General features: G+C 37.8%; 1 protein-coding gene across 4 annotated transcripts in view; it reads left to right on the forward strand.

Moving 5' to 3' along the window:
- The window catches only part of cep192 (centrosomal protein 192), a 97,982-nt gene that overhangs the window by 6,294 nt on the left and 71,133 nt on the right, over nucleotides 1-20,555 (forward strand). For 2 of the 4 annotated variants that reach the window (XM_062029706.1, XM_062029707.1), the window contains 5 exons: nucleotides 6,082-6,239; nucleotides 12,520-12,581; nucleotides 12,681-12,786; nucleotides 14,884-14,999; nucleotides 17,235-17,387. In XM_062029706.1, the coding sequence (XP_061885690.1) occupies nucleotides 6,082-6,239; nucleotides 12,520-12,581; nucleotides 12,681-12,786; nucleotides 14,884-14,999; nucleotides 17,235-17,387 (595 nt within the window). Of the gene's footprint in view, nucleotides 1-6,081; nucleotides 6,240-12,519; nucleotides 12,787-14,883; nucleotides 15,000-17,234; nucleotides 17,388-20,555 lie in introns of all 4 variants that reach the window. The other 2 variants (XM_062029704.1, XM_062029705.1) reach the window with 1 other exon arrangement.

Consider the following 20,555-nt stretch of genomic DNA (forward strand, 5'->3'; position numbering starts at 1 on the left):
GAGGACAGTGGTGCATCGGTCCATCATGCCGGGAGGTTGTCGTTTTATTTTAACATTGGATGGAAAATGACAAATACAAACTTTGGCTAAAACGTGGACCAAATCCACGTGTAGCCTGCTGCAAAGTATGCAAAAAGGAAATCCAGCTTTTTGCAATGGGAGAGTCGGCTCTCTCGAGTTATAATGAAAGGTATGCCACAGAGATTACTAGCCCTACAAGTTAACTAACGTTAGCTAAACTTTTGTTTTCTAACCTTTTGGTACGTGCTAGATCTAAACTGTGAGATCAGCGCTAGATTACATGTTAATTACGGACAGTTATTACGAACTATGAAAGGAAAAAAGCGAGCGTTTGTCAATGATAAATTATAATGTTAAGAACTTCCCTCAACTAAAAATCTAAGCTCAGCTGACGTAAGGTAAACACTGAGTGCCATGGCTAGCCTACAGTTGCAAGGCTGTGAATGACATAGTCTTAATACATAGCCTAATAGAAAATAAGTTAACATTTATATTTTCATGTTTAGTCGTCTGATTTTATTTTCATTGGTAACATTTAGATGGAATTAGAACCATAAAAAAAACTAAAGAGAGAGACATGCATTAAAAACAGAAGTTTGTAGCCTAAATATTTGAACAGTAGGCTTAGGTCCAGCTGATAAAATATATGCAGAAAAGGCTGAGGCTAAAGGCAAACTCTACATCATTTCAAAGTCAAACGGACTTAGAAGGGCAGCAAAGGAAAAAGAGAGAAATCTTGAGACCTTTGAACAACAGTTGACAGAGAAAATGAAATAACTGAATGAGGCACTTTAAAGGATCCTGACCAATTTGGTCTTTGGTCTTACCATAAAGGGTACTTTTTGTTTTTATTTTTTTTCAAACATAAAGGATCACTTATGTTTGTGGAAGTTCTTATTAATTTGCACTTTTTGTACTTGTTTGCACTGTGAAGGTTATATGTAATTTTTAACCTTTTGCACAACATAGAGCTGAGTTAATGTGAATGATTTTGAGTTTTTATACAACATGGTTCAATGTATTTTTTGCTACATTATTTTGGTTGTCTACTTGTCTGGCTACCTCAGTGAAAGCAAAAAAAGTTAACTTTTGTCTTTTTGTTAATTTGTTATCATAGCCACAGTTATAAGGCCAGATATGCTTAATGGTGGCTGAGGTGTTGTGAAACAAACAAAATATTTTCCTTTAATTTATTATCCTTTTATTAATGTGGAACAGTTTTGTTAATAAATGAGTGGAATTGACATTTTGAGGGTGCGTGTATTTATATCACATTATGCAGTTTACAAGCACAAATACGGTGTGAATCAATCTGTGCTGTTCGATGTCATTGAGTGCTGTAAGTAAGAAAAAGAACAAGAAATTTGAAAAACAACACACATGAAGACACGTTTGCAAACACCAATGACATTGGATAGTCTACAGAAACACTGCTTCATTTTCTATGCCCCATTCAGTTAATGATAACTGCTAAGCAGATTTTCCGTGTTTTTCCTACAGACAACATTTGGTGACCTCAAACAATAAGGCTATGGATTGATTCACACTGGTTTTCGCCTTTTGAAGGGTACTGGAAAAACTGGAACATTGACCTTGAAAGTCCTTAAAAAGTGCTTGAATTTGGCCATGGAAAAGGTGTACTAAGCCTGCACTGATCAGTGATCACTTCCTGCGTTGCTCGGTTACCAGAGAGTGAGTGCCTTTGTTCATGCAACCAACCTTGCTTTGCAACTTCCGCTTTTATTTTTTGAAGAAAAAAGTTATTGAATGTTTTATTCAAAGCATTTTCCTTTGACAATGATTCCGTGTCTATAGCAATTTATATTCATATCGTTAATCTCCCAGCCCTACTCAATCATACCAAAACAAATTATTTTTACAAGCAGGAATTATGTGCCCGAACCGCTGGTATGCGTGAGCGGAACTGAAATGCTTAAATGTTCAGAGTGAGTGGAACGGTTTGAATCGCTTTAGAAATGTGGGATGTGAAGAGGTGTGTATATTGTCCATTAATTTTAAATGGAGGGAAATTCCTGGTAATTTGTAATATGTGAATTTTCGGAACCGGGAAACATGCTGTCATGAATGTCCAGGGTGAGCGTATGGTGTGGATGGTGGAACGGTTGAAATCGGATGAGAAATATGGGTTTTATAGTCGATTGTATTTTTTGCGATTCATTGTCAATGGGAGAAACTTGCCGGAAAACCGTGAATTACCGTATTTTTCGGAGTATAAGTCGCTCCGGCCGAAAATGCATAATAAAGAAGGAAAAAAACATATATAAGTCGCACTGGAGTATAAGTCGCATTTTTTGGGGAAATTTATTTGATAAAACCCAACACCAAGAATAGACATTTGAAAGGCAATTTAAAATAAATAAAGAATAGTGAACAACAGGCTGAATAACTGTACGTTATGACGCATAAATAACCAACTGAGAACGTGCCTGGTATGTTAACGTAACATATTATGGTAAGAGTCATTTAAATAACTATAACCTATAGAACATGCTATACGTTTACCAAACAATCTGTCACTCCTAATCGCTAAATCCGATGAAATCTTATACTGTACGTCTAGTCCCTTACCTGAATGAGCTAAATAATATTATTTGATATTTTACGGTAATGTGTTAATAATTTCACACATAAGTCGCTCCTGAGTATAAGTCGCACCCCCGGCTAAACTATGAAAAAAACTGCGACTTATAGTCCGAAAAATACGGTATGGTAAAAGGAAAACATGTTTTGCGTTTGATATATGGGAAGAGCAGTGTGGGTGGATGGTTAAAATGTCGGATTCAGGTTTAAAAATGTGAAAATTAGAATTGGAATTGCCTGGGCAATTGGGAATTTCGGGAAAACCGGGAATTTGGGAAAATATTGATACTGGCACAATTGTCCTAGTGGTATGAATGGATTGGTGTTGGAATTTCTTTAATCGGTTGAAAAATGTTGATGTAGTAGCAGTTTAAATTTAAATGGGTATTTCGGAATTCCTGGAATTTGTAATGGTAGTTTTGTTTTCCCAACTAAGATAAATGTTTGGAAGGTGGAATGGTCAAAAACGATTGGGAAAATGTGGACTGTGAAAACTTTCCAGGAATAAGTGAAAATAGGGCTTTGGAAAACCGAGAATTCTAGGAATTCCTGGAATTTTTATGAACTTGGAAAATGGTAGTTTGATGGTCCAAGGTGAGTGGAGTGTGTGGATGATGGAACAGTTCCAATCGGTTGAGAAAAATGGCCCATTCATTTTCATTGGGAAAAATGACCCCGACATTCTGGGTAATCTAGGATATTTTTTTGGGCGGAATAATAATAATAAATAGATTATTTTTTTATGTAGAATCCTATATGTGTGGATGCTTGGTTGGACATTCACACAATTAATTCAATCCCGACAGCCAGAATATAATGACAAACACATTTTATAGAGAACAATTAGTTTTACATGTAGAAATCAATGTAAATGGAATGTATAAATGAAAATTTAACATCCCTTTACCTTCATTAAGAACTCTTTTTGGCAACGACGGTGATGGGAGGAAGGGAGAGACATGCGGACGCCACCTTTGTACTTTGCCAGTGATGACATCATAGAGGGTGACAGCCGGCAGAAAATGACTTCTAGCTTGGAGTTAGGAGCAGGAAAAGGAGCACATTGTGTAATAGAGATAAAGAAACACCACAAGATTCTATCAACACCCCGGGATATTCTTTGTTTGGACAGTTGGTACTCATTCATTCTACTGCTGCAGCTATCAATTATTTTGACAATGGAGTAATCTATCGACTAATTTGTTCGATTAATCGAATAAAACACACCGTACGGCTTCAAAGTGACTTTTAGTGGAAACAGTTAAAAAGCAGGAGTATCACACTATGCTAATGTTACTGTCTAACAACGAGGCAAAACAAAAAATGTAAGAGACTTGCTCGCATTTCGCAATGGGTGGCACGATAAATGTCGGACAGACTATTGTTGGGCAAAAATTAGCGATGAAATTCTGTGCTGGGATTGATAATCTTTGAGGAATGTTGTAGCATCCAAACAGAAGGTAGAAAGCATCCTCACCTCGGATTTCAGGTTAGAGCTGATGTGGGGTGTGGTCACCATGGCGTCATTGCATAATTTGCTATGATGATATGATTTTCTTTAAAAACGCTCAGAAAATGTATGCATTGACAAACAAACCTGTTATTATTAATTAGTATTAACATATATGTTGCCATATTTTCAATTGTTGCTGTTTATTGTACATTGTTACTGTATGTTAAAAGCTGCACTGCAGCCACGTCAGTTTCCCATTGTGGGATAAATAAAGTCTAGCCTACTTTAGTGAGACATTTTCAAGTGTCTAGAGACGTTTAGTCACCTTTTTTTAATTAAAAACGACTCAACAAACTTAGCATCATTTTCTGGTGTTATTATAGACTGTACTCGTGTTTAGTGACTACTTATGTCCCTGCAGCGAGGATGACGTCACACTTGCTTTGCGCTGCTGCTCGAGTTGGACTTTCTCTCCTTAAAAGCCATCACTGGCATCTTAATATTTTCATATTTTGTAGATTGCTGTCCGCGGGTATATCTGGGATATATCAAAGTTACGTCCACATTGCAGACATGCTGACAAAGCTCCAGAAAATAGCGTGCGTCTTGTTTACATCGGTTTTTGGCAGCGCAATTTTCGATGATCAAACTCTTTCCGGTGGCCATGTTTTTGGCGCATTACTAGTTAATAGTGCACACATAATAGGCTATATGTATCCATTCACACTGTAACCATCTGCTGGTGGTAATGTTTTATGTTTGTGTGGTTTTGATTTGTTGTTAATTTCTCCTATGATCACAAACACACGGTCCGTGCCTAAAAGCAGATTGGCGTAGAATGAGCAAGTGTTGTTGTGTGTCCGGGGAAGCACAGAGACGAAACTGTTTGCACGGGAGGTAAAACTTGTTTAAATTGGGCCTGTTGTTGGCAAAAGATTGGCAATAAAAGTTAGATATAGCGTCGGATTTTGTGTGGCTACAATACATTATATCACATTAATTTGTTTTCTAGTAAAAAAATCTTACAAGGTGTGGTGGCTAGACATTTGTTTAGTTACAAGTTACATTAAGGGGAAACCCTGCAGACATATCCCAGGCCGCTGTATGGGCTACTGTGTCATAACCAGCTGATACGGGGGGTGGTTCGTGGAAGTTGAATGAAGTGTGTGTGCGTGTTGCACGCCACGGATGATGTTACTGTTGTGTTGGATAGATATATAGTACTTCATTGATTCCTTCAGGAGAGTTCCCTCAGGAAAATTAAATTTTGCTTGCTACAAAAAAATAAAATGGTCATTCTGCAAGGCAAAAACTGTTGTCTTTTCCACGAGTCAAGTTAAGTCAATGCCTTCAAAGACGTCCACCTGTGGGAATTGATTTACGGAAAAGCTCGAGACGTTCCGCGGTGTTGACTAAAACACCCTTATCACGGGAATATGCGCAGATTTGAGAGATCTCGTAAAAAGTCTGCGCTATTTTGCGGCACGGCGGAGCAGCATCAGAACGGCGATGGGGATCACCAGTGGAAATCATGGTTCACAGGTTTTGTTGCTTTGTGTGAAAGTTGGCATTTACGTCGTCCAAATCCATCAAAAATATATTTTTTGGTAGCATTTTGTAAAGTTTTTAGCTTTCGCTTAGTGGTTTGCTTTTCAGTTCAATTAGGAAATACAAGAATGCAGTGATTAGGGCTTTTGGTAAGACATCATTGATCCTCGGGAGCATCATATTGATTGTTATTCTATTCCTTCAAGAAGAGTGTAAGTGAAGTGTTCCATCGCACGTCTGATCTTTTTCTATGTAAAGCATTTTTTCTTTCTGATGCACACTAGTTGCATCGTGTTGATTGTGTTAAGCTTCAGTTTTATTGACTGTATTAGTGAATTAGTTCTCAAACTTCTAGAAACAATTTGTTGCTTACTTTTTGTTTGGTTGTATTAAAGTATGTTTACTTGATTTTCCAATTTGCACACTTTCCAATGATTTTTCCATTTCTGTTCATGCAGGGACAATGCAGACGACTTCATTGCTGCACATAATCTGTCAGACATGCTGATTAAATTGAATGTGGATGGCACAACATCTCGAAACCAAGGCACCGTGCTGTGTCCTCTTCCCACTCAGATGGGTTCGAACCAGGACGAGCACACGGAACTCCAAACGGGTAAGAACATTCCTGTTTTTCACTTAAAGACTCACATATCCTGTAGTATGCAATATCAGTGTTCTTCAACACACCACTCAAGATATTAACCGTTTAATTTTACTTCATCATTTCACTGTTTTTTCGCCAAACTCGCTGTTCTTAACAAGGAGCTGAACGGCAAACGCATTTCAGTGTGGAATTATTTGTATCCCTCTTTTATTTCACCCCTTCACACCACCAGCTCGCTTAGCGATCAGCATAACTTCTTGTGTGCTGCTGCCTTAGCCTCGTCCTCCAGTGATGATCATCTTGTAAAAATGTTTTCCGGACCATAGAGCGCACTGGTATATAGGCCACACCCAAGTTCTAGGATTTAAAAAATATATGTATTAGCCGCAACAGACTATAAGCTGCAGATATATACATTATGAAATGAGTAATTTACAAATAAATGTTTATTTAAAATAAATTAATTGTTTCCAAACGGTGCTTGTAACACAACAGTAAAACTGCTTATCAAACAGAACAGAAGTCAATGTCATGGCAGCCACTAGCTGCAGAAGCAAGCTCTCCAATCAGCTAAACAGACTCAATAACTCCACGGTGACGTTTTGATGAATTTACTGAGGAATTTGTGAAACTGAAACGATACAAAAAGATTGCCATTGTCAGTTAATAATACTAACACAGAAACTCGTAAACCTGTTCGCGTATTAGCTAATGCTAACGATGCTTGCTTTATCACATAACAATAGCACGTACAAATATGCATGAAACCACTCCTACAGACATCACACATGGGACAGTTTAGTAAGTAAGAATAGTTTTAGTTATATTGTAAAGCTTACAAACATTGCTTTGAGTGATGAATGAAGAATACATACGAGTAGAAACGCAATGGACGACTAGAAGACGGAATGGCACTTCTACTTCCGGTTGAAAGCTCTAAACTGCTACACCTGCAGTAAGAAAACTCGTTTGAAAGAGGTCTCTATAGCACAAACAATAACATACCTTTTCAGTGTCTTTGCTTGTTTTTTTGTATTATTATTATAATTTTCATAATGGCCGCTGGTGAAGAAAAATCCGTAAATTAGCAGGGTTCAAAAGCGTAGGACAAAAGTAGCTGCTTATAGTCCGGATTTTAGGGTAGTTTATTTGTGGCAGTGTAGGTGATGATTACTAAGTTTGGGGAGCAGCTCCACACTGTGTATAGACGTACACAGTTAGCCTTGGAGTCTTTTGTACGGCTCTTTTTGAGTGAATGGTGAGAATCTATTCGCACTTGTGAGCCATTCATTTTGAAGCCAGACATTGCCCACCCGACTGCCGTCTGGACTAGAAAATTAGCCAAAGGAAACCGAAGCCTTGGATTTACTTTTAAAAAACAAAGAAATAAACAAATGAAAATGAATACATAGAAAAATATGTATTTACATATTATGCATGTAAATTTTATTTTGATTACATTTTCTGGTAAATTTTTCTGATATGTTAAGTAGTTCAAGTGTCCACACGTACAATAGTGTATTCACATTTTTTATTGTGTCCTAATTTTAATTCCAGTTATATTTTATACTTTTTATATCCATAAATACATTTTAAAATTACTTATTTGTGTTTTTTTTCTATTTTTAAAATGCTCTTTTGCTACAATATTTTTTAGGTGAGGGAAAACTCAAAATAGTGTTGTCACTGTCAAAAGCATGGGGATGTGGAATGTTTACATTAAAAACAACAAAAAAGATGCAGCCAATATTATAGAATACATTAATTCCCACAAATAGTGTGATATTTCTCAAAATTTAGATTTTTCTGATCCACATTGTATTTTATAACTGCTAGAAGTGATTGTTTCCTTGATAAAAGTAACTATAATAACGAGCCAGTTTTTTGAACGGCTCGGAGAGATCCAGCTCCCATTCAAAGATGTGATGTTTGCAAGCGAATCCAGTCTTTTGAATGGCTCTATTAAGTGAATTACTTTAATCACCATATTTTCCGGACTATAGAGCGCACTAGGATATAAGTCGCACCCACTGAATTTTAGGGAAAAAAAATGTTTTTCCATATATTAGCTGCACCGGACTATAAGCCACAGATATATACGTTGCAAAATGATTATTTACACAAAAAGATTCCGTAAATGTATATTTGCATACCTTAATTGTTTCCAAACAGTGTCTGTAACACGGCAGTAAAATGGCTTATCAAACAAAACAGGAGTCATCGTCATGGACCCACTAGATGCGGAAGCTAGTGCTCCAATCAGCTAAACAGATTCAATAACGGCACTGACGTTTTGGTGAATTTCCTGAGGAATTTGTGAAACTGAAACAATACAAAAATAATGCCATTGTAAGTTAATAACACTAACACAGACACTCGATTACGTGTTAGCATATCAGCTAATGCTAACGACGATAGTTTGGTTACATTACGATGGCACGTACAGATATGCATGAAAACACTCCTACAGACATCACACTTGGGACGGTTTAGTAAGTATAAACAGTTTTAGTTATATTTAAAACTTACAAACGTTGCCTGGAGTGATGAATTTCTTCGAAACCCATACGAGTAGTAACGCTATGGACGGCTGAAAGACTAAGCGGCACTCCACTTCCGGTTTTGAAGCACTAAATAGAAGGACACTGCAGCACCTATAGTGAGCGAATCTGTCTAAAAGATGGCGCCATAGCACAAACATTAAAACAACTTCCCATTGTATTTGCTTGGTTTTTAAAATAAATATTTGTACTTTGGCCATCAGCGAAGAAAAATCCATTAATTAGCCACACCGTTATAAAAGGGCAGGGTTCAAAGTGTAAGAAAAAAGTAGCGGCTTATAGTCCAAAATGTACAATATTTAAATTTTTTCGATTTTTTTGGCGGGGGGTTTATTTTCTGGTTCATTGTTTTCAAGTAGTTCAGGTCCAAGCGTTTTATCATTGCTGTATTTTTTTCTGTACTGTTAAAAGTGCTACCGTTTTTTTTTCCGGTGAGTGAAAAATTCGAACTAGTGATGACACTGCCAAAGCTTAGGGCAATCAATCAATCAATCAAACTTTATTTATAAAGCGCTTTTCATACATAAAAGAAATGCAACGCAAAGTGCTTTACAAAGTTAAAAACAATACCCCGGAGACCCATATCCCCCATTATCACATACGTACGCATGGATACAGATACCAAACACAAACACAACATACACACATGTGCAACTATATGGACAAATGAGTACAGAGGAGACATGTGAGTAAACACTAGCACAGGAGCCATCTGCACCAGGAGGTCATCAGACCATAGCCACCAGTATGCTGACACAAAAGCGCCCCCACAAGCACGGCCGATAACCCCTGAGGCAGATGGCTCATCTGAGGAACGTTGGAAAATAAAAATAATAAAACTTGTAAAATAGTAAGAACCATGTGGAGATAAAAAATAAAATACAAGTAAGACATATGAAGATTAATAGAAAAAAAAAGAAAGTAAATAAATATAACTAAATAAAATCTTGCATAACTAATAGGATAAAAAGTAAAATACAAATGACTTCAATAAAACAAGTAATATCAGGTAAAAGCCAAATCAAAAAGGTGGGTCTTAAGCTTGCTCTTAAAAACATGAACGTTCTCTGCACCCCTGAGGTCCCCCGGCAAGCTGTTCGGGGGCCATAATGTTTGAAAGATGCTATCCCGTGACTTTGTGTCCTCTTGACTTCTGGAATAATTAGGAGATGAGTGCCGGAGGATCTCAGGGCCTGGGAAGGTTCATAGGGTTAAAAGCAAATCTGAAAGATAAGAAGGCCCAATACCATAAAAACATTTCTAAACCATAAGAAGAACCTTGAAATTGATCCTGAAAAACACGGGGAGCCAATGCAGAGATTTTAAAACTGGTGTAATGTGAGCCCGCTTTCTGGTCTTCGTCAGGACACATGTCGCTGAATTGTGGAGTAATTGTAAAGGTGCAATAACCTTTTTAGGAAGACCAGAAAGCAGGGTGTTACAATAATCTATACAACTTGTAATAAAAGCATGCATTAGCATCTCCGTGTTGCCCTGAGAGAGAATTGGGTGGGAGCGCACGGAGCACAGGCAACGTCTGCTGCGTAGGAGAAGAGGCCCAGGATGCAGCTGTGGCCTCATCTGAAAGGACCGCTGTGTCTGCTAGCTGGGCACTGGTGGCAATGGCCTGCGTTTTACCGAGGATAATCATGTCCAGTTGCTTTTCGGCATCATGAAAGGAATATAGCGCCAAAATTCTCCCCCCGAGCTCGATTACTTTCTGGCTGAGACGCAAACAGTTTTTGCAACTGGATGTGGAGTTGAGTGGAGGCGTGACTCGCGTTGCTCACCGTAAGTGGATAGTCAGCTTAGCACGGTCAAAAATATGAGCTCACTTCGTGCTATGGACAATAAAAATATGAATAAATGGTGTGAAAAGACTAAAACGGTTTGAAAAGAGTTAAAAATACTTTAAACACTTTAAAGAGCAAAAAAGTAGCAAAATAGTATGATCATTGACAGCAGCACAGCTCACGTTATCACTGGAGGACTAGGAATAGTTGAACATGCACACTACACACAGTAGGAGGATACAATGACGTTGAAGACTCACACTGCTATGGCACCTCCTCATGTAATGTTAACAAAAAACACTAAAAATAAACATTTTGTTAATATTTTAGAATAGTTCCCACCAATAGACTAATATTTGTATGGATTTAAATTATTATGATCTACATCTTATCTCATAACTGCCACCAGTGTTTGTGTCTTTAATAATGAAAACCTGTTTAAAAATAAAATAACTATAATAACGAGCCCTTTGAACGGCTCCCCAAGTTGCGACTCACTTCAAAGAGTCATAAATCACATCTTTACGAGCTGCTTCTGTCTGCTGGGGTACCAAAAATAAATAGTGTTAGACAAAGGTCATCGGCTTTTGTGATCGGCAATGGCCGATCACTACTTTTTTCACGGGAATCAGCCGTTTCTGGTCAATCGATCGGCACATCCTTAGTCTAATCATACAATTACCCAGCCGAGTCATACCAAAGACTATAAAAATGGGACCCATAACCTCCCTGCTTGGCACTCAGCAACACGGGTTGGAGTTGGGGGTTAAATCACCAAAATGATTCCCGGGCGCGGCGCCGCTGCTGCCCACTGCTCCCCAAGGGGATGGGTCAAATGCAGAGGACAAATTTCACCACATCTAGTGTGTGTGTGACAATCATTGGTACTTTAATCTTAATCTTTAATCTTAGAAAAATACATGGTGCAATAAAATGTCATTCTGATTATCAATTAAAATGTAAACATATTTATTTTGCTTATAGGTAGAAATATTAAATGCCATTTTTAAAAGAAGAGCCTCTGACATGCGGGGTAAATTAGTTGTTTAGGTTTATTTCCAACATGTATACAGTTGCAATATGATAAATTATCCATCCATTTTCTACCGCTTATTCCCTTTGGGGTCGCGGGGGGCGCTGGAGCCTATCTCAGCTACAATCGGGCGGAAGGCGGGGTACACCCTGGACAAGTCGCCACCTCATCGCAGGGCCAACACAGATAGACAGACAACATTCACACTCACATTCACACACTAGGGCCAATTTAGTGTTGCCAATCAACTTATCCCCAGGTGCATGTCTTTGGAGGTGGGAGGAAGCCGGAGTACCCGGAGGGAACCCACGCAGTCACGGGGAGGACATGCAAACTCCACACAGAAAGATCCCGAGCCCGGGATTGAACCCAAGACTACTCAGGACCTTCGTATTGTGAGGCAGATGCACTAACCCCTCTGCCACCGTGCTGCCCTATGATAAATTAAATGTTTTAAATTTCTCATTACATGTCCTAAAAGGAGTAAGAAGAAGCAGAGCTTATTTAATCCTACCTCTTCTCCACTTCATAGCAATTACGAACACGTTTGTTGACTTCCAGATCTCAATTTGTAATAATAATTAATACATAATTCAAACCATGTCTATTGTGGACAGTAAGTGTAGAAGAAACACCATTTTCTTAAATGGTGCAGCTTGGTCACATCCTCAGGGTCATGGGGTGTTTCGGCTGTCAGATCTTCAAACACCCTCACTTGGGCGACCCAACCAGGGTTGATTATTCCCCAAGCAGCGTTTTACACCATGGATCCCCACCTCTTCATCCAAAACCACCTGAAGCCCTTCTTTGTGGCTTCGCTGATGTTTTTTCTGGCAATCTCTACTTGATCAAGAATTGCCAGTGAAACTATTTGAAGCCACTACTTTGTTTGTTCTTGACAGATCTGTCAGAAGGCCCCTTAACATTTTCTCAGTTTGGACATACGGATCGTACGGACATGAAAGTAGGTACCAGCCTTTATGTTGCTTTTACCACTCATTTACAGTCTTCTGACTGCCTGTTTTTCTGTGATCTTTTCCTGCTGGCTCCATCCACAACTCAGAAAGACAATGTTCAGCAGAGTGAAGCAGTTGACAGTGACTTCAACTCCAGTTTTTTGGCAAATGAAAAGCTGATATCTATGGACAGCATGAACAGTTACATCACAGGTATACAAAGACTCCTACAAATTACTCTTTTAGTTGCACGTTTCTTCCTGGCAACATGTTTCACTCAACATGCATGTGCTTCTATGAAGCTGAAAGCTGTAGATCAGGGGTGCCCAAGCGTTTGGCCTTCAAGGGCCAAAGTGAAAATATGCCAATGGACCATGGACCAAACAGCAATTTTTTTACCATGCAACAGCACCACCAGTGAGGAATTTAGCCTCCTACCATAATCTTTAAACATAGGTTGTGCAACTCGCATCTTATGTCCATTATTAACCTCAAAACTTTTAAAAACGTCATTTTCGACAGAAGTTTGCCATTTCCAGGTGTTGTTTTGTAACCATTTCCTCCTAGATATTTAATCTGATCACTTTCAAACTTTACCCACACATGTTACACATGTGGAGGATGCTAAATTTCGAAGCGTTTAGGTTTTCATTTTAAGAGGTTGGCGAAGCGTAGCGACCCAAGATTATCCCTTTCTATAGACCGTCAAAACTTTACCGTAGAGCACGGGTCTCAAATTCAAACGCAACTTGTTAGCCTGTAAAAACAATCTATATAATTTACGAATTTAAAAAACCGTCAGCTCAGTCACCAATATTTTACCATAAAACTTACTACTTTTTTTTTACACCAAAATACTGTAAATTGAAAAACTATACGACTGAGCTGACGGTTTTTAATCTTAAGCACGGGCCCAAGCTCAGGGGGGACAGAGCCTTCTCTGTTGCGGGCCCCAAACTCTGGAATGATCTTCCACTCCATGTGAGACAGGCCCCTTCTTTGGCTATTTTTAAGACCCTTCTTAAAACCCATTTTTATTCACTGGCTTTTAACCCAGCATGAGACTTTAAACTGTTTTTAACTTTTAACTTTTTTAACTGTTTTTAACTTTTAACTGCTTTTTATCTAACAAAATTGTTCTTAGGGTAATTTTGTATTTGCTTTTTTAATGTGTATTTTACTTCTGTTTTAAATTAAATTTTTTAGTCTGTCCTTTGCCTTTATTTCTTTGTGGTGTACAGCCCTTTGTTTTTCAACTGTGGTTGTTTTTAAAGGGCTTTATAAATACAGTTGGTATGGTATGATATGGTATGAGCTGCCAGTTTTTTTTTTTACTGTCTATGGCCATGTTTTTTAAAGTGCATTACTATAAATTTAAAAACAGTACCCCTGTTATTTTTACCGCAAAATTCTGGCGACTGAGCTGCTAATTTTTTTTTTTACCTTAAAATCTACATTCACAATTTTTACAGTGTATTGCTGTAAATGGAAAAAATGGTACCAGTGATTATTTAATGGTACATTTCTGGCGACTAATCAGCACTTTAACACAACACAACTGGTTGGTTGTCATTTTAAAAAAGCATTGCGAAGGAAGCAAACATGCTGAAAAGAAAACTGACTGCATGGTCAGTCATTTTCATTATCTACTACTCTTAGCAAGTAATATGGCACATTGCTGTTGACAAGGAGAAATTGTCTCATGATTTCCTCATTATTTACAAATATAATGATATATCTTAATAAAAAAAGATAAGATACATGTAATTAAAAGCTTTGTTATAATTACACAAACACAAACTTGTAGCAGACACCATGAATTCAATATTACATCCATGACTTTACTAAGTGACTCACTAGTTCAACAACATATTTGATTTTTTACAATTATAATATTTTTTTTATCTAAATTTTATCATTATTCTTGAATTTAAATTTAACTAAGTTTTCTTTCATTTTTACAGCATTTCTATGTAGGAAATGCCTTCCAATTTCCAAAGCATCCTAAAAGTAGTGAAATCTCATCCGTCGTCCTGTCTTTCATAATGATTGTGAACGATAGGCAAAATTCCCCCCAAAGAGTGAAGTTTCCCTTTAACACATCACAATTCCAAACATTTTGACGCGAAATCACGCATTTTATGTGGCAACAATCACAATAAAAAAGCCCTCGGGACTGTTATGTTATTGATGTACATTCTTCTTGGCTAATTGCAATCGCGTTAGTTTGCTAGGTAGGTTGCAGGCCGCTGTGTACGCATACAAAATGTTGGCCTGAAGATATTGAACAGTAGTGTGTGTCCCCACCAGATGATGACATTGATTTCAACGACCTACCTGATGATGAGTTGGAGCTCTGCTTGAATAAGCTGCTGCCTTCAGCCGTGGAAAGGGGCACAGTGGATGGCCAAGAGCTCCCAGCTACAGTAAGGGTCAAACGTGTTCTATTCTTGTATTGTACAACTACAACAGAACTACATCAGCAGATACAATATATACACATATGATACCAGTATTTAACACACGCTAACCCCCCTATCCCCTGCATTTTCTTCTTCCTGTAGTGCTAGTTGCTATTTACCTGTCAAAACGCAAATTTTTTTTGTTTTTTCCCTTCTTTTCTGGCGTCTTCCCACTTCCGTTTTGTTTGTTCTCTCGACTGCAGAGATGGCGTCCGCTCGACTAGCCTCGGCAACACTCTGAGCACGGGCCCAATAAAGGAGCGCCGCAAGTTTCATGTTCTGTGACTCAATCAAATAACTTCGCGAAAGAGATGGATGGACACGACGAAGATAGAGATAATATCCAAACTGTGTGTAAATATCTTGACAAATAGGAGACTTATTATATAGCTTAAGAAGAGCAGGCAGCAGCTAACACATTCTCACACTTTGTGTAACATCCAGGACAAAATGAAATGTCAGCCAGCTTGAAAATTGTCTCAACCTACTCAGTGGCCTAGTGGTTAGAGTGTCCGCCCTGAGATCGGTAGGTTGTGAGTTCAAACCCCTGCAGAGTCATACCAAAGACTATGAAAATGGAACCCATTACCTCCCTGCTTGGCACTCAGCATCGAGGGTTGGAATTGGGGGTTAAATCACCAAAAATGATTCCCGAGCGCGGCCACTGCTGCTGCCCACTGCTCCCCTCACCTCCCAGGGGGTGACCAAGAGGATGAGTCAAATGCAGAGGACAAATTTCACCACACCTAGTGTGTGTGACAATCATTGGTACTTTAACTTTAACTATAAGCGACGTGAAGATGCCCAGAATTGTTTCTGTTTAAATGTTTGCAATATTTCAGGGTTCCTGACTGGGAAACCTTACAATGTATCCATCCATTGATCAATTTTCTACGGCTTGTCCCTCTCGGGGTCATTGTGAGGTCGAGAAATGCCATATTTTTACCAATTTTCTACATTTTGAAATAGAAATGCTGATGCTCTTTTCACCTGAGCATTAGACACGCATAATAAAGTTGTTTGAGAAATCGCCTGATGTTATTTGGTGCTAAATTCAACACATTGGCACCACAAAAAACTTTATGGCCCCGTTTAAACTGCACACCAAATCAGATTTTTTTGCCCTCAAGTGACACAGATGCCACCAAAATGCTTCAAATCTGATCTTTTGGCATCAGATTCAGGCCACATCAGGAGGTAGTCCTGAATCCGATTGGAATCGGATCTTTTCAAATGTGACTTCAGTCTAAACGGCAATGCGAGCTGAATGTGAGTTTTTTCGTCAGCTTTGGGCGAGCTAGGTCACTCGTGTGCGCCGGGAGAGACGCAGTCGCCAGCGGAAGTGGATATTTCATCACAACATCCGGTTTCGGTGAACAAAGTCTATTTAAGACGACCTAATTTTTCAGTGCATCACTTGTCAATAGTGCGCAAATAATAGGCTATATGTAATAAATATATATTTTGATTCTGAAGAAATAGCGATTGTTGCTGTGGCACATTTGCTTACATGTGAGTTGAAAGAAAAAAAGCTACACTTTATATATCCATTCATACATTATATTACTTTAATTAATTATTTTCACATAAAAAAACTAATATTTTTAAGGTGAGGCGACTTATTTTATTTTGTAGTAGTAGCCACTTCCTCCTAGTCAATTTCCTTTGTTTTCACTTCATCGAACTGGAGTCCGATAAAAATCACATTTTACTTGCAGTGTAAACAGTCAGCTGGAAAAAATCAGATTAAAAAAAAAAAAGTCAGATTTGGGACACTTTGGCCTGCAGTGTAAACGTAGTCTATGTCGCTATGACGTTTCCTAAAAAATGTTTTCTTTAAAAAAATAAATAAATACTTAAAGCCATGTCCAGCTGTTTACTGACTTATACTATTCATGTTGAAATAACTTTTCCTGCAAATGAAAATTGTCTTCTAATGTCGGTTATCAGCCCTCCTTGACTACTAATAGTAATATCTGGCCCCTTAAAAAACATATCGGTTGATCTCTAGTACCCATTCCTATTCGACAAGTCATTCCGCCATTCCATGTTTACGTCATTGTTAGCGGCCACCTCAAGCGCCCGTTTCAAGTAGCGTAGACATCCCATCCTTGATGATGGAGACCAGGTGATAGATCGATTGACTTGGTACAGTATATGAATACCCATGACGTATTACAAACATGTCCATTTCTGCAGGAAAACTTCCAGATGCCGGACGTGCGTATGGCTGCCACAGGGAGGGACTCCTGTCCTGCCAGCGACGAGGACACGGAGGATGAGCTTGAGTCTGCCAGGCGGACCAACCGTTCCACGAGAGCAAAGCCGCTGCCAAGAATCTCCAGACAATTGGTGAGAAGCAGAACACGAGTACAGTAGTACCTCAACTTACAGGCTTAATTGGTCGGTTGTGTGTCGTAGCTCGGACATTGAAAAACTTGAATGGCGAAACGGCGTCGCCCATTGAAATTTCATTCAATCAAATCTGTGCTTGGCCCCCCCAAACAGCACAATTTTAACATGTAAAATGCCTTTTAAAAAGAAAAAAAACCTTTTCTTTAATAAATATTTTATGAAAAACAGTACAACAAAATGTAGTACAAACAAGTACAGTGGTTTTAAGAAATAAAAACGTTGTACAGCATTTACCTAGGAGACTAGACCACTGCGGTATATCCTGATGCTTCTTTGTCAAACACACAATCAGCAGATTCTAAGCATTTTCATGGATAAATGTCCGCCGTTTGTCGACTCGTTCTGCTTCAATACAGTGCAGACTATCAGTGCTGCGCGCCAACTGCTTCACCAAGTTGGCCAGCGACATTCTAGGTCATGTTTTGATGATTTCTTTCTTTAATTCAATGAATATCATCCACTTCTTCTTCTCAGTCACTCACTTTCTTCCTTCTCATTCTTGGGAAAACAAAATGATGTCCATCACTAGCCATACGCTAACGCAAGCCCAGTACAAGCAACTGTTTTGGTTGGATCTTACGGGGTTCATTGTGACATTCTCTACACCAGGGGTCACCAACGCGGTGCCCGCGGGCACCAGGTAGCCCGTAAGGACCAGATGAGTAGCCCGCTGGCCTGTTCTAAAAATAGCTCAAATAGCAGCACTTACCAGTGAGCTGCCTCTATTTTTTAAATTGTATTTATTTACTAGCAAGCTGGTCTCGCTTTGCTCGACATTTTTAATTCTAAGAGAGACAAAACTCAAATAGAATTTGAAAATCCAAGAAAATATTTTAAAGACTTGGTCTTCACTTGTTTAAATAAATTCATAAATGTTTTTACTTTGCTTCTTATAACTTTCAGAAAGACAATTTTAGAGAAAAAATACAACCTTAAAAGGATTTTAGGATTTTTAAACACATATACCTTTTTACCTTTTAAATTCCTTCCTCTTCTTTCCTGACAATTTAAATCAATGTTCAAGTAAATTAATTTTTTTTATTGTTAAGAATAATAAATACATTTTAATTTAATTCTTCATTTTAGCTTCTGTTTTTTCGACGAAGAATATTTGTGAAATATTTCTTTAAACTTATTATGATTAAAATTTTAAAAAAATATTCTGGCAAATCTAGAAAATCTGTAGAATCAAATTTGAATCTTATTTCAAAGTCTTTTGAATTTCTTTCAAAATTTTGTTCTGGAAAATCTAGAAGAAATAATGATTTGTCTTTGTTAGAAATATAGCTTGGTCCAATTTGTTATATATTCTAACAAAGTGTAGATTGGATTTTAACCTATTTAAAACATGTCATCAAAATTCTAAAATTAATCTTAATCGGGAAAAATGACTAATGATGTTCCAAAAAGATTCGAATTAGCTAGTTTTTCTCTTCTTTTTTTCGGTTGAATTTTGAATTTTAAAGAGTCGAAATTGAAGATAAACTTTGTTTCAAAATTTAATTGTCATTTTTTTCGTGTTTTCTCCTCTTTTAAACCGTTCAATTAAGTGTAGGTATCATTAATTATTAATAATAACATGGAGTTAAAGGTAAATTGAGCAAATTGGCTATTTATGGCAATTTATTTAAGTCTGTATCAAACTGGTAGCCCTTCGCATTAATCAGTACCCAAGAAGTAGCTCTTGGTTTCAAAAAGGTTGGTGACCCCTGCTCTACACTAACTAAGAGGGATGTTCACATTTGAACCAATACGGTACCAATTCCCAATACCTGGGAATCTATACCGGTGGTACACCACGGTACCAATTTTCGATACTTTCGTGTGTGTTAGATATTGTTTTTAATAATAAAATATTTTTTTTATTGCAAGGTTTAAAAATGAGCTGATCATGGTAACTGCTGTCGAGTTATATCTTATTTTTATTATCACATTTATAAGTCTCAATTACAGTTGCAATTCCAAAACTTAAGATGGCAGTAGTGTATAGTTTATGGTTCGTTGGCTAGTCAGTTCTGTCTTTGCTATCTAGTCTTTTTTTTGCCCCCTAAAAAGTGTTAATACTATAAGTATTTCTTTAAATTAAGCACCAGCTGTTTGATTTTGAAATGCATCTTAGTTGTAGTTTTCATTAACACATTTGGAAGTGTTAAAATTGCCATTTAAAATTGCTAATGCTAATCAGTAGCATGTCAGTAGCAAAGCCAACATATATTAGCATCAAGCTGGAACATTTTTGGAATGAGTATTTTTTTGAGTCAATTTCTTTGTTGACATTGAAAATTGCAACATTACCTACTGCAGGGGTTTTTAACCTTTTTGACCTCGGGGCACAACTTTTTCACTACAAAAGGCTCAAATATTACAACTGAATTAGTAATCTTACTTTTAATTTTAATCATTATTCAATTATTATATCTAGCCTACATACAGTTTAACAGGCTAATCCTTGTCAAATAATATGAAAGCATGTGTTAATCACAAAGATTATTATTAAGGCTTAGGTCAGGCTGATTACAAAATATACGGCAGAAATATGCAGTGCTAAAAAAAATTACTCTAGCAAAATGAATAATAAATAGCAATAATGCTTCTTGAATAAACTGTGAACATCTTTTAAAACGAAAACACAAATCCACCACTTTCGTCATGTTTTTTTCACTTAAGAAACCTCTGTATGATTTTAGCTGCAGACTTCTGTTTGTTTGATATTGTCATTACTGCCACAAGTGGTGGAAAAGTGTTTTACAGCTGAGTACCGCTACGGCTCACAGCTGAGAAACAAATTTTTTGTCCCAACATTGGGCCCCTATGGGTAAGAAACACTGACCTAGAAGCCGTCTGGTTGAGTCTGCTCTCAGTGCTGCTGGAGTGATTGCCAAGTGACGTCTCGTGCATCCCAGGTACCGTAAGATGTAATTAGACATTACGTGGATCGGTGACCAGTGGGATTTGGTCGGTGCCAAAAAAGTACCCAGTTCTGTACCCATCCCTACAAACTAGTGGCGGGGAGGCTTGTAGCTCAATTTTTTTAGCATAGACTAGCTGAGAGACAGCTCATATCTCAAAAGACTTGTAAGTCGAGGCACTTCTGTATTTACACAT

This window comes from Entelurus aequoreus, linkage group LG20, assembly GCF_033978785.1.
Source record: "Entelurus aequoreus isolate RoL-2023_Sb linkage group LG20, RoL_Eaeq_v1.1, whole genome shotgun sequence".
NCBI classification, from domain to species: domain Eukaryota; kingdom Metazoa; phylum Chordata; class Actinopteri; order Syngnathiformes; family Syngnathidae; genus Entelurus; species Entelurus aequoreus.